The sequence below is a fragment of the Molossus molossus genome, unplaced genomic scaffold (assembly GCF_014108415.1).
Source record: "Molossus molossus isolate mMolMol1 unplaced genomic scaffold, mMolMol1.p scaffold_m16_p_18, whole genome shotgun sequence".
NCBI classification, from domain to species: Eukaryota; Metazoa; Chordata; class Mammalia; order Chiroptera; family Molossidae; genus Molossus; species Molossus molossus.
This window is the reverse complement of record NW_023425353.1, coordinates 24088707-24103268: the sequence shown is the minus strand read 5'-3', so window position 1 is coordinate 24103268 and position 14562 is coordinate 24088707. Positions and strand designations below refer to the sequence as shown.

At 49.2% G+C, this 14562-nt stretch overlaps 1 protein-coding gene across 1 annotated transcript in view; it reads left to right on the top strand.

Annotated features, from left to right (window-relative positions):
• Positions 1–3246: 3246 nt before the first annotated feature.
• The window catches only part of SSUH2 (ssu-2 homolog), a 30169-nt gene continuing 18853 nt past the window's right edge, over positions 3247–14562 (top strand). Inside the window, exon 1 of the mRNA XM_036267300.1 lies at positions 3247–3307. Within this exon, the coding sequence (XP_036123193.1) occupies positions 3280–3307 (28 nt within the window). The 5' untranslated portion in view covers positions 3247–3279. The remainder of the gene's footprint in view (positions 3308–14562) is intronic.

Below are 14562 nucleotides of genomic sequence, written 5' to 3'. Positions count from 1 at the left end.
GTTCGATGCAATCAACCTGCCCCAGGGAGTCGCCACATCGGGACTCAGCTTCCGGGAGACCGAGCACTCAGCCTGGGTGAGTGGAAACCCATGTATCGTCTCCATCCCCGCCACGCTGACCCTCTGGGCAACGGCAGACGTGGCTTGTGTCCACAGAATGGGTCATGCTATCAACTTGATTATTAAAATTCTCCTCTGTTCAAGCCACCTTTTGGTGAGCTTTAACACGGGGTACAGAGAGCTTCACATTCTTTGTCCATTTAGAGAAGTCGACAGTGCATCTGTCCCAACCTCGTTGTCACCGATTTTCCGGTGCTGTTCCTGACCATCCAGACAACCGTTTCCCCGCAGACGCTTTGCTGTGGCTACTGCCCCCCGGCCAAATGCACAACCAGGCCCACCGTTCCAAGGTCTGCCCCTGGGAGACTTCCCTTCACCTGTCCTTCAGGAATGTTCCAAAAGAGGGGCAGCAGTGCCGCAGCGCCCGCGGTGGGACTCGGAACCCCGTTTGCGCCGACTCCAAGCCCCGGACCGCTGCACCCAGGGCCGCGGCCAGCTTTGTGTGCTTGCTCAGCTTCTGCTCTAAGGCTCTTCCGAGAGGCCCAGTCCCATGGAAGGAAGCTCTGTTCACCGGACAGATCTTCTCTTCGGTGAGTTGGCAGGGTCCTTCTGGACCAGCTCTCAGCACTCGTGCTCGTTGGGTGGGTGTCCTGAGATTCAGTTCTGCTCCCTTGCAGGCCCTGGTTGTGCCCTGTCTCTAGGCATTTCCCTCGCGTCACATTCACCTGCAGCCGTGCAGAGTGACTTCTAGACCTGCCTTCTAACCCGAACGTGCATCCTGAGCTGTGCTGTCGCTTCAAGGCTCAGAGACCAAACCCTGGCATTACATAGACTTCATGGCTTCTCAGACAGCAAGAAATGTCTAGAGTTAGGTCTTGGACAGCTGTTTCACTTAACCAGTGTTTCATGAGTACTTGCCCCAAGCGGGACGTGAAGATGCCATGATGACTGCTGAGGCCCATTCAGGAAGAACTGTTCTAAGAAGCCCACTTCTGGACATCCACAACAGGCAAAGGAAGGCCAAGTGCCTGGCACACAGCTGGGACCTCCCTTACCACACCTCACACCCTTTTGATGCCAGTGGAAGGTGGGAACCAAGATTAGCCTCCTATGGGTCCTTGAGTTAGTGGTGCTCGTTCCTGACACCATGAATGCTGGTGGTGATGGGCACATGTTTTCCCCGAGTCACTCGAGCATGCTGCTGCAGAAAGCGTTCCTGCCAATGCCTAAGAAGGCTAGAGAGGCCCAGTAGCTGGTTTGTTCCTCTTCCGCGCGTTTGGTTTATTAGCCCATTCCTGTGTCATCTAACTAGGTCAGCAAGGGCCTGCCCTCCTTTGATCCACGCTCCCTGGCTCCTGAGATACGTGATTGTCTGCATTTTTGAAGCCTTGAGATTTCTGGTCCCTTTCTTAATTTAGCTCTGTTTTAACATTCTGTTTCTTTTGTTTGCCATTTAGATGATTTCCTTTGATTGTTTTTCAAATGCCAAGGAGGGTTTTAGGCAAGTATGTATTGCTGCTTAATGAGTATTCAAGGTTGTAGTAGTGGTATATTGTTTTAGTTAAGCCACATGTAGTCAATCTATCTATCAATCATCTATCTATGTATCTATCTATGTTTCTGCTCAAACACACACACACACACACACACACACACACACACATACACAAACGCAGGCATAGATATACATATATGTTATGTTTAGAGTAAAACATACACACAGCCAGTCACATACATCTTGTTCCCATGGAGACAATTCTACAAGGGCTTAAAATCATTGCTTAACGTTTAAAGGTATCAGAAGACTAATCCACGCCCAGCCAACGTGGCTCAGTGGTTTGAGCATCCTCCCATGGACTGAGAGGTCCCAGTATGATTTCTGGTGAGGGCTCATGCCCGGGTTTTGGGCTCGATCCCACTGTGGGGCATGCAGGAGGCAGCTAATAGATGTCTCTCTCTCACATCGATATTTCTCTCTCTCCTTTCCTCTCTCTATAAAAAAATCACTGAAAACGTTAAAAAAAAAAGACTAATCCATTCCTCAGGCTCTGGGTCTTTCTCATGTGTAGGCAGTAATGAAACGTACATACCTCTCAAGCTGAAGAAATTCAGTGCTCTTACCAACTCTAAAACCTGTGTGTGGGTGCTGAGTGGTCTGAGGGGGTTCAAGAAGCATTTGTCACATATTGCTGCGCTTCCCTGCCGGTCGCCAGCGTTCTTTGGGGGCGGGCAGTCAGTGATGAGGGTGGGAGCAGTAGAGAGACTGGAGGCGCTTTGTGTCCTGCTCGGAGCCGCCCCTGTGCGGTGTGGCGTGACAGCCCGGCCAGTGCCCCCCGGGGAAGCAGGCACCGGCGTTCATGGAGGACTGCCACGTGCATCCCCATGGGCCTCGCTGGGCTGGGCGGGCCACTCGCTGTGCCCTGTGGAGCAAGGCTTCCATGGCCAGAGAGCTCCAGGCCCAGAAGTGAGGGTCACTGCCGAGGACGCAGCGCAGGGGAGTCAGAGCTCAAGCTTTCTGCTCCCACCACCAGGTGACCCAGGTCCAGGTGTGCATTGTTCAGACTCATCACAGGAGAGGGTGATCTTCCAAGGGCTTGGAAAGAGACCCTGAAGAAAGCCACAGAGGTTCTACGGGGGCTCGGTTGGTGTGGGGACAGCGTGGCCCACGCAGCCTGCGTTGGGAGCTGACTGGGCCCACAATGTGCTGTGTGACCTCACTTCTTGCCCAGTGAGAAGATGCTGACGTTCGGACTTGAGAGGCCCCGCCCATATCTTCCCTCCTCCTTGGGGGGGGGGGGGTAACCTGCTCACCGTTATTACACTTTTCTGTACCCCCTCTCCGAAACCTGCCTCCTGTAGGTGAGCACTACAGCTCCACGGTCAAGAGTCCGACTGAGTCACACACGTGAGGATTTGAATTCAGCTCAGACTGAATTCACAGAAGTGCCCACCTGAGAGGGTGGTGAGGACACAGGTGACTGGAGCACCCGGCAAGAGGCTGGCCAATAGAACCGTTTGGTGAGCGGGAGGTCCAAGAACCCTGCAGAGTGGAGCTGCTCCTGCGGCAAGGTGCTTCCCTCTGAGGGACGTTCCCCTCTGTTGTATTCAAACCCCGTAACAATGGGCTGCTGTGCTGGGAGGGGCCGAGGGTGGTCCCTCAGATCCCTGTGGCCTGCGTCCACTGGAAGGGCAGAGCCTCTCTGGCTGGACATCTGGACCATGGACAGGGATCTGAGTGATGAGGACAGTAAGTACAGCCTGGTGGGCACGGGGCGCCCGCCTCTGCAGCAGGCACTGAGCCCTTAGTGGAGCCCAGGTTCTGGATCTGCCCTGCCGAGAGCACCCTTCCTTCCTTCTTTCCTTCCTTCTTTCCTTCCTTTCACGTGCAAACCCATGTCCAGCTGCAGGCTTTCTGTACGGGCCTCGGGGCAACGGGGGAGGATGGGAAACCCCAGAAGAGAACTTTCTCCCCTGACCACGGTAATACCCTCCAGGTCTCCACTCTGACCCTTCCTTTCTCCAGCTGCCAGCCCCACTCCTGCAGAGACAAGGACAAGTGTGGCTGTCAGGATTCAGATCAGTCACTGCTGGGTTCAGTTCCTGGATGAGGTTGATTTTAAAGAAATACCGTGAAAGGTCTTGACTCATGGTCCCTCTCTAGCAAAGAGCCCGTGTTCAACACCTCATTACTGCTCCCGAAACAGCCTGGGGGACCCCATCCTGTTGTGACTGGGACAGAAATACAATGGGATCTGAGGACTATTTAAAGAGATGGAGAAAGAAATGGTATTTTAGTAAAAAATGTGCTATGTGTAAAAAAATGGACTTTTTTTTTTTTAGCCTGAATTTGGAACTTGGAATGTGGTACAGTATCAGATTGGGAACTGGGAGGCTAGGGTTCAATCCTCCGCTATGTTGGCTGTGTGATCGTGAGTAAGTCACTTAACCTCTCTGAACCCCAATTTTCTCATCTATGAAAGGAGATTGGGTGAGGAGGTCTTACTTTGAAGACCACGAAGGTGCGGGTAAAATGTTGTCTGAATGTGTTTTTCTGGAGATGAGGTCCACAGATTTAATTAAAATCCCAGAGAGACCTGTGACCCTAGGTACATTTTCATAGTTACTAAACTCGGTGACCTTGAAGGTCCTCCAGGGGTCCAACACTGTCTGTTGTCTTTAATGTTGTTATCCCAAAGCATTAAGCTTCATAGCCAAAGTGGGGTGTAAAATGAACTCACTAATCTTAGAGGTCAATTTAAATTTTGTTGGGATCCTTTTTCATATTGAAGTGGGAGCTGTGTGGAGATATTTTAGCATGTGTTTGAGGGGGACCTAATCTGATATGTTGGAAATCGGGTATTGATAGTCTTATTTTAATAAGCTCCTATTAACATTCAAATGCAATTTTTCCTCTTCAAAACACTGCTCATTAGCAGTCTTTCAATTCATACTGGGAATTTCTCTTAGTAGCAATGGGTTGTCAGATCTCAATCCAAATCCAAGCTGTGCCTCCTAATTGCTGGGTGACTCTAAGTCACTTAACCTCTGAGCTTTATTTCCCCCAATTAAAACAGAGACGGTGTCATCTTGCAGATTCAGTCAAGGATTAATTGGATGTACCTAAGACATCTCTCAGCGAGAGCAGGAACTGAATAAATATTGACTCTAGAAAATGATCAGATTTTGTCCCCCAGAGCTTTACAATGAAACTTATTAATGAAAGATATTGTCGCCTGTGATGTTTCTGTTTTGGCATCATCCTTTCAGTAAGCTAGGTGAGAGTAAGGGGAATGCTTTAGTTCTCTTAAAATTCTGAAATGAATGATAGACCCGGATTCTGTCCCAGGGGTCACCCTGTGTGCTGATTGAGAATATAATCGGCCCTCAGGTAAGTACTTAGGGTCTACTGCAAGGGATGGGGTTGCTCAGAAAAGTGTTTAGAAGCTAAGCTGACGAACTCTGGAACTAAGTAAACGTTTCTCCAGGTTTTAGACGTACTAATTGCTATAGGACTTCCGTACTTTAAATGTCCCTTCATGTCCCTTTTTAGGGGAGAGTTGGCTGCCCATTTGTCCGGTTGAGTTTCCTCTCCCAGTCACTCAAGTGCTGTCCCTTAGTTTTTGAATCTATAATGTGGGTCGCTTTAGCGAGAGAATATCTTCCTCCAGTGACACACTTTGGGACTAAAGGTGACATGGATGGGAAAATTCTGGGATGTGGCACCCACAGCCACCTTGAAGGCCACTGAACACTGCCACAGTCAGATGCTGGGATGTCTCCCACCGCATCACCAGCTGGAGGTAGCATCTCCCCACACCGGCTGGTGCACCTTCAGTGGTGGGCTGGCCCCCCTTCTACAGCCGACACTGTCAAAAGTTCTCCTATATTGAGTTGAGCTCTTTCCCTGGAGCTTCTACTCCTTGATTTTTATTCTGTCCCCCCAGGCTACTCAGAACTGCCTGCCCTGTGTTTAAAATAAGAACAGAATCTTTTCTTCTCTAGCTGCACTAGGTTCTATTTCTTCAGTGGTCCCAGATGTCATGTGTTTTTACTCATTCTTCTCTTAGAGGGAAATGTCCTAACTCAGAGCTGAAGAGTAAAAAGTCCCCTCCCTTATTCTAAAAATCATATCTTTTGTAATATAACTTCTTTTCTTGCAGTCTTACACCCCTCCCAGAAATGGCACATGAGAGCCTTTTCAAGTAAGATGGGCTGTAACTGGAGCCCCTGGTAATGTTAGGAGGATGCTGCTCTGGTCTAGGACCATAGGACCTTGGTGGCACCTCCTTACTCCTGGGCACTGGTCCCTAGCGAGGTGGGGGCAACGATCTGAAGCCACAAAAGTGTCACTACCAGTGACTCAGTGCTGAAGAGATGGGACTCTCCCTTTGGCATATGGACCAGTTTTTCTCCCCAAAGTCTTGTTCATTAGAGTGCCCCTTGCCTCAGGTCTGAGTTGGAGATCCGAGACCGGATCTGAAGCTATCAGTCACTTTGTGGGAAAGGAAGCGTTTTTCACACATCCCGTCGGATGGAGGCGCAGCCAGCAGGAGCGCAGGCCTTCTCTGCCAGGTTGGCCCTGGCCTCACGGGGCCCCGGGTCTTTCCTGCAGGCTGCCACATTTCTGGAAGGGCATCGTGGGTCTGGAAGCTCCTTAGGGAAAGCTACTGTCCCCTTGGGGGAATAAGAAAGAAAATCTTGAATGATGTCATATCACAGCTGGACAGGATCCCAAGGACGCTCCCGTCTGTTCGCAGGTCGCTCTTACCCACTGCCCTGCTCGCCTGTCTCAGCGAGCGTTCTCCCGGAGCCCTGATGCGGGGAAGGGTCGGCCAGGCCCTAGAAAGTGACGGGTTTTCCCTCTGAGACCACTCAGCAGGCCAGCTGTTTTGTGCTGCGCTCATGGCTGAGGGAACAAGGGTGAACAAACATCGACCTATCTTCAAGGTGTCTGAAGTCTAGTCGGGGAGGCAGTCCCCACACAGGTATTTTACAAGTAATAATTCTCATAAAGCCATTTGGCCAGAGCAATGATGGAGAGTGGCGTTCTCTCTCAAAAGCAATGGCGTTGCGAGATCACAGAGGAGAACCACAGCCCGCCGGCTTTGCAGGAGCTGAGCTCTGGGCCGAGTCAGGCCGAACCAGTGATGAGGTGTCACGGTCAGGAGCAGCCAGCGCAGGGGCCGGGAGCAATGGCACGGGCATGTGTGAGCATCAGAGCAGACGCATTCCCTCCAGAAAGCAGACAGCTCTCAGAAAGCCTGGCCCTCGAGTGGGCCTCCCTGGGCCCTATGGCGCCTTCCCCAGAGCACGAGTTGTACTTTCCCATGTGGTGACATGTGTCGGAACGCTTGCCGTCTTCTTCCTTGCCGTACCAGACATAACTCCAGGGAGACGTCTCCAGGTCTCCTTTCCCCCATTTCTCTTGATGTTGGTCTCACTCACGTTATATTTGTTCCCCCAAATATTTTCTCAGTGGCCCCCACCCCAGAGCTCCCACACTCCTCTCTCAAGCTCCAAGCAGGCTTGTCTCTCTCTCCCTCCCCCTTCCACTCTACGTGTTGTCCCCAGCACCGTGCCCTCCGGTCAGCTGTCTTCCCTCTTCTCCCCTTGCTCTAGGAAGAGTTTCCCCATCCTGTGAGCAGACGAGAACCTTCTTCCCACAGGTAGCACAGGGCCTTGTCTGACCAGCTCGGGAGCTCAGACGTCAGCTGTGGGCAGTCGTGAGCCACTGCGGCACGTAGGAGAGGGGACGGCGGGTCAGGCTCTCTGGTCATGCTAGGAAGGCCTTTAATTAGTGCAGCCAATTGTTTGTTTGTTTGTTCTTCTCAGGGCTTCTTTCTTTTCTTTGTCTTCATCGTCCGAACCTCCTTGTCTTTCTCTTTTCTTTTAGATTATGGTAAAACACACATACCGAAACATTTGCCATCTTAACCATTTGCCATCTTAACCATTTTTAGGTGAGCAGGTCAGTGGCCCAAGGCTCCTCCGCACTGTTGCATCACCGTCACCTCCATCTACCTCCAGAAAGTCTCCAGTTTCCCTGCTGAGACTCATTCAATAACAGCTCCCCATTCGCCCCACCCCCACGCCTGGAAACATCACCTTACTTTCTGTCTCTGTGAATTGGACCACTTGGATCTCTCTTGCAGCATCTTAAGTATAATTTAAACCACAAGGCATTTATGTGCACCGACTGTATGCAGAAAGGGGGGGTTTCTCTCTAAAAGGGGCTCTCACACCTGTTGAAGGAGATAAGATCGAAAACAGACTAAAGCAGGAGAGCAGTGGGGAGCCATCTGAGCAGACAAGGGGCATGATTTCAGTGCCTGTAGGACGATTCATCTGGAATCAGGGGCAGAAGACATGGGCTCTGTTTACTCTCTGAAATAAAGGGATAGGCATTCTAATAGAGAAAGTGAAGCGGTTATCCATGAATTATGGCTTTCTCTGCAAGGAAGATTCCTTTCCGTACAAGCAAAACATAGCTGGTGGCTGGTGAGCAGAAGAAACATGGCCTTGGTACCACTGTGCAAAACACTCTCTGTAGCCACTTGGTGCCATTTGCTTGGAGCAGTAGGGTGGTCAGCTAAGGGGAAAGGTCATTGGGCTTGGGGTCAGGACCTGAGTTCTAACTATTGTTTCTGTCTCTGCTATGAAGTCTGAGCTCATTGCTCCAAATCACCTCTCCAAGTCTCATCTTGTCCTGTTACAAAATGGAGAAAACAGTGGTTGTTGTGAAGCGCAAAAGAGATCATGCTCACACCATCCCTTTGTGAGCCAGGGGACGCAATGTGTTGTTAGGGTGGGTGGCCCAGCGGGACAGCTGCCCTGGAACTCAGCCCCAACACCGTGGAGACAGTGAAGTGCCTGGTGGCCTCTTTGGAGTGCCCTGCGCCGGGTGTCACACAATGCCCCGTGACGTCCGCGTTCCTGTTGTGGCCGATGAGATCTGCTCGGGAAATGACGCGCCGCCCTGGAGTTCAGCCTGGAGTCCTTTATTTTTGTCCACCACAGAATGGTGAGATTAATTTAGCTGTGACGAATTATGACTACCCGGGAGGTCAGGGTGGCTCCCCATGATGGATGGAGCTCCGAGTCCCCCGCCTCTCATTCTTCCCCTCTTCCTGCCCCTTTGTTTGGTTCCAGCAGGACATAGCAGCCACATGGCATTTCCCTGTCTCCTGCTGAAGGACAGTCTTGATGCCCTAGCTGACCTGAGACTTGTGGGTGGGTGGGGGCTGTTGCTTTCTTTCTATACTTGACATTTTCACTGTTCCCTGGCTTAGAGGAACACAAAGAAAGAGGAAGACGCTGCCTCTCGGGCCCATGACATTGACTGAGCATTTATTTAATGCGGGTTCAGGGCTCAGAGCTGCATTCGCATGGTCTCATTGGAGGGCACTGACATCCGCTCTGTTTCACAGCCGGGGGAGTTGAGTTCTGCGAGGGTGTGTGGCTGGCACAGGCTCAGGTAGCGCATGGCTCAGCTCCAGGGGGGCAGAGCCCAGGCTCCTACCACGGAGCCTCAGGGATTCCGAGTCCAGTCACCCTGGCTGCAGTCCAACCCTGACCTTCACCTTCTGATAACAGGGCTCTAGGGAACTGCAATGGATGTGCCTGGGTCCTGGTCCCAGAAAGTTCAAATTCCAGCTCTACCGTCCTGACCCCCTGCACCATCCTGACCCCCTCAGCCATCCACACAGGTGACTGCCCGGTCAGGGAGGGCGAATATAGCTCAGGGGCCACATCTGACCCGTGGCCTCTTTTTGCAAAGTCTTATCGGAACAAAGCCTCTCTTATTGGACTGTAGATTATCTGTGGTGGCTTTGAGGCCACAGTGACTGAGCTGAGTGATGGAGACAGAACACCTGGCCCACAGTCTACAGTATTTACCACCTGACTGTTGATAGAAAATGTTTGCGGGTCCCTGGGTCCCTGGTGGCTAAAATAGCTAAGAAAGCTAATAACTGTTAGGGATAAAATGGTACGGGGAACCAAGGTACCAGTGATTCCACATTATCATGTTGGGGACTTCGGCACCCGTGGGCAGGCCTGTTTGAAGTGTTGGGGCCGTGTCACTTCGTGCCACACCGGTGCCCATCCTGGCTCTCTCACTGTTTGTTGGCAGAACGTCTGCTTACAGAGATGTTTTCCTGCTGAAAAGGGTGCTTGTCCCGCCTGCAGACAGTCTTCTGTTTCAGCTCCCTTCCTTCCTTCCTGCAAGGAGAAGGAACTTAGAGGCCTGTATGGGTTTGCGGACAAAGACACCTCTTCTTGTGGGGAGGGGTAGAACGGGCCTGTTCATCTGTCTGACCACACCCTCCTCGCTCTTGGCCACGTGTCTCAGTGTTTCAGGCTTTCTCACCACCTGGCGTCTCCACTTCAGCAGACGAGGCTGCTCCAGTTGAAACGAGACCTGCTTGCTCTGTCGGCCTCTGTTTTTATTAAACGCAAAAGGACAGTTTTATTTTTGTGGAGGTCAAGACCTATAGGCTTTAAAGAGCTAAAAAATCCAGAAACAGCCCTGGCCGGTTTGGCTCAGCGGTTAGAGCGTCGGCCTGCGGTCTGAGAGACCCGGGTTCGGTTCCCGCTAAGGGCACGTACCTCGGTTGCAGTTTGTCCCTGGCCCTGGTCGGTTGTGCGGGTGGCAGCCACTCGATGTGTCCCTTTCACGTTGATGTTTTTCTCTCTCTCTCCCTCCCACTCTACCTGAACAAAAAAATGGAAAAATGTCCTCGGGTGAGGAAAAAAAAAAAAAATCCAGAAACAAAACAAACAAAAAACCAAAGGAAAAAGGGAAAGGAAAGAGGGCCCCCGGGGAGGCGGTGGAGCAGCTGGAAGCATGACCCGAGCGTGCGTCAGTGACTTCGTGCAGAGAGAGTGCTCTTCCACAGACATCTTCATCAGTTTACCCTTTTTTTAAAAAAAATTTATTTATTTATTTTTATCCTCACCCGAAGACCATTTTTGCTTTAGACCACAGTAGGCCAGGATTGGTGAATACAGTATTCCATATAGATTGTGGGCAGAGCCCTCACCTTTTCAATGTTCACAATCGGACAGTGAGATGGGGTCCTGTCATTCATTATTTTATTTATTTATTTTTTATCCTCACCTGAGGATATTTTTTCCATTTTTTGTTCAGATAGAGTGGGTGGGACAGTGAGGAAGAGGGAGAGAGAGAGAGAGAGAGAAACATCAATGTGAAAGGGACACATCAAGTGGTTGCCACCCGCATGACCAACCAGGGCCGGGGACAAACTGCAACCGAGGTACATGCCCTTAGCAGGAACTGAACCCGGGTCTCTCTGGACTGCAGGCCGACGCTCTAACCGCTGAGCCAAACCAGCCAGGGCCCATCATTGATTATTTTAAAACATGGCCCAGCTACTTCTCATTGGAAGTATTCTAGAGTTTTGGAGGATGGTCCCTATGCCAGCTAGTTGAACCAGTGAGAATTTGAGCTTAGGATCTAAACAAGGTGCCTGGGCTTTTAAGATACAATGTTGTAGATTGCATTTTCCATCCAGAATTTTCCAAAATCCAGGGAAACCATATGAGTCCCGTACGTGTCTGGCCTGCTGCACCCATTACAGTCGACCACTGTTTCATGGCTATGTCAGAGTCCATTTGCATTACACAGACAGCAGCAGGCCTTGCTGGGTTAGGGTACAGGCACGCTCCCATTGCTGGGGTTGTGCATGCGTGTTTCCAGTCTGTCGAGTTGGTTCTGTCCATTTAGCTGAGGCTTCGTTGTCTTTCCATGCTGCTTCTCACCCTCTCCCTTCTTGAAACGGCATTCCCTCTACGACCTATTTTAGGGAGAGCGCCTTTTTCTGATGAATGGCATCTTCACTGGCTGCAAGTTCAGCTTGTTCCGGGATACCAAGCCCTGCCCTTATTCCTCCAAGTATCCCCTTTTATTTCTTGTAGAGGGCCAATGCTGTTGGACCCACCAGGACTGTCGTTGCCACTGGGTAGCTATGGCTTGGAAGCAGTTGGGGTATACTGAATGAACCCCAAAATGTTGACTTCCCATGCCATAGTTAAATGGGTAGAGGTAACCCCAAATGAGATGGAGTTTGAGTGTTCCTTAGGGCTTTCCACAAGCATCCAGGATGCAAGGAGGGTGAGGTAGTTAAAGACATACCTACCCACCAAGTAATCCCACTAATATTTGAAATGGGGACCCACTGATTTGTTTTCTGGTTTCATGAACATTCAGCCACAAGAGCATGGCTGGTGAGTCTGAGGACAAGATATGTTATGACAGACAGGGCAGGTTTCCACAAGTCTTTTCCCATCACATTCAGGTAATTTTCTTAGCTTTTCATCATCCATTCCTATAACTATACAATACTCATCTAGATTAGATCCACATGTAGTTCTACCAGGGGAATTTTCAGGGAGGTGTTCTTGGAGCTATTTGCCCAAGATGGGTCCTTTATAATAAATATATCCAGAAAAAATGTGCCAAAGCTCATATTGATAGTAGGAGAAAACCAATGTGTGGCCAACAAAGTGTTAACTTCATTATCATGACTGATAATCAGAATATCATTGTCTAGTAGGTGGGAAAGATTAGCAGGTATCCAAGTTAAAATTTTCATATCTAATAAAAGAGGGATCTGGGGAGACAGATACTGTTTCCACTAGGAAACCATAAGAAGGATACTAACAACATAAAGATCATTTTATGTATATTCAATCAATAACAACTCGGTGATATAAGAACATGATTTGAGCAGGATCCGTTTGTGAGCCTACAGGCCTTGTTGATGTCTTGCGACAGCCATCTGCCTCCGTGGTCCATGGCTTCTCATCCTTGAAAAGTCCCTGCCAGGGGGGAGATGAAATGCTTCTGAAATTTTGGCTAGTTAAATTTTGATTGTACCATTGGTACATTTCACCAATCCAGAAGACTAGGGGTGATAGGCACAATGAAAACGCTGTAGTACAGGCCAAGTGTTGCAGACGGATTTTATTATTTGCCCAGTGAAATGAGTCCCTCTGTCACAATGTCACTCAGAGGGAAATCCCCAATTGGAAATTATTTTTTTTCTAATAACAATTCAGCAACCGTTAAGGCTGCTGATCTCCTGCAAGGAAATGCCTCAACCCGGCGGGAAAACATACAAACCACAACTAAAATATATTTGTGTCCCTGAAATGATGGCATTTGGATAAAATCGAATTGCCATACCTCAAATGGACCTAAAGGAGGTGGGAGATGTCCTTGGGATCCACGGAGTGGTTTTTCTGGGCAATGCTTTGGACAGATAGAACATCTGCTGCACACTTTATGAGCTACGGTAGGAGAGGTTTCCAGTAAGATTGTTTACTCTATGAAATCATCTTTTCTGGACCCCAATGTGTTAGCTCGTGTACATGTTGAGTAGAGGTAGAATAGGTTTCTGATTGGGTCCAAGCCATATCTATCTGTCTGGCTCACAGGTTCCCCCTTTTTGTTGCCGTATTCTCTTTTCTTCCTCCATAGCTGTCTGTTGAAACTGGAAAAGATAATCTTTTATTGATTTAATAGAAAACAAAGACCACTCTTGGGTCTGAATAACTTGACTGTTCAATGCCGCCTGCTTAGCTACAGCGTTGGCAAAATGATTTCCTTTTACTTCCACAGGGGAAGCTTTAGAATGTCCTGGGATTTTGATAGTTGCCGATTGTTTTGGTTGCTGTATGGCATCTAAAAATCTTGCAGCCAGTTTTCCATTTGTTTATGGGCTGCCCGGAGGAAGTTAAGAAGCCTTGCTACTTCCATAACGTTCCAAAATCATGAGCTACACCAAATGCAGTGACTAGCAGTGTAAACACCAGCTACATGTTCTTTGGCCAATGGACAAGCCCTGGTTAAAGCAATTAGTTCAGCTTGATGGGCAGATCTTATTTCAGGTACGTAGATAAGAACTTTCAATTATTTGCACCATGGAAGCTATTGTATATTCAGCTCAGTCATGTCCCTGTTCATCTTTCAGATAAGATCCATCTGTGAACCAAATTAAGTCACCATTAGCAGTAGGAGTTTCCTATAAATCATTCCTAGGAACAAGAAGGCAGTCAGTAAGCAGGACACAGTTGTGGGTGTCTACATCTTGCAAAGAGGGTAACAAAGTTGCAGGGTACAGGTGAGTTAAAGTAACAAGTGCAGAGAGCGGGAGAGCTTCATAAGAACCCAATCGACTAACTGGAAGTGTTGAGTGTGATGAGAGTTCAGCAAAGATCCAACAGAATGAGGACCCTAAATAGTCAAGGGAGAGTCCACAACTATCCCTTCTGTCTACATGCATGGCAGTAGCAGGGATGGCCCTCATGCAGGGAGGGAGCCCTTTTGCTACCGAGTCTAGTTGCTGACTATAACATCCTATAGGTCTATAATGACTTCCATGTTTCGGAGTTAGACCTCCTAAAGCATTTCCCTTACTTCCACGTGTGAGAAAGAAGAAGGGAAGTTTATCATTGGCTGTCCCAGAGCAGGAGCTCCGGACAGTGCTTCCTTTGGAGCCTCTACAGCATGTCTGTCTCCCTTTGGGGATCCATTGAATTGGATCAGTTTGATCTGACTTTAGTAGGATATATAGAGGCTGGGTTATTAATGAACAGTTTGGAACCCAAGTTCGCCAATATCCAGTCAAACCTAGGAATCCTCTAAGCTGCTTTCTTGTTTTTGGAAGAGGAAAAGATGATTTCTCTAAGCCTTTCTGGGTTAATCAGTAACCCATCTTTAGATACACAGCCAAGGTATTTCATTTCAGGTCAGAAACATCGAGCTTCTCCTTTGAGACCTTGTGTCCTGTTGTAGCTGGCTGCTGCCCTAGGTAAACTGTGTCCTTCTGGGAGTCTAGTAACATCCTAGAGCCTAAAAGTAAATCTTCCACATACTGGATTACAGTGGACTCTAGGAAATTTAACAGCATTTAAATCAGCTTTTAATATCTGGGAGAAACAGGTGGGACTTTCTATATGACCCTGGGGCATTATGGTCCA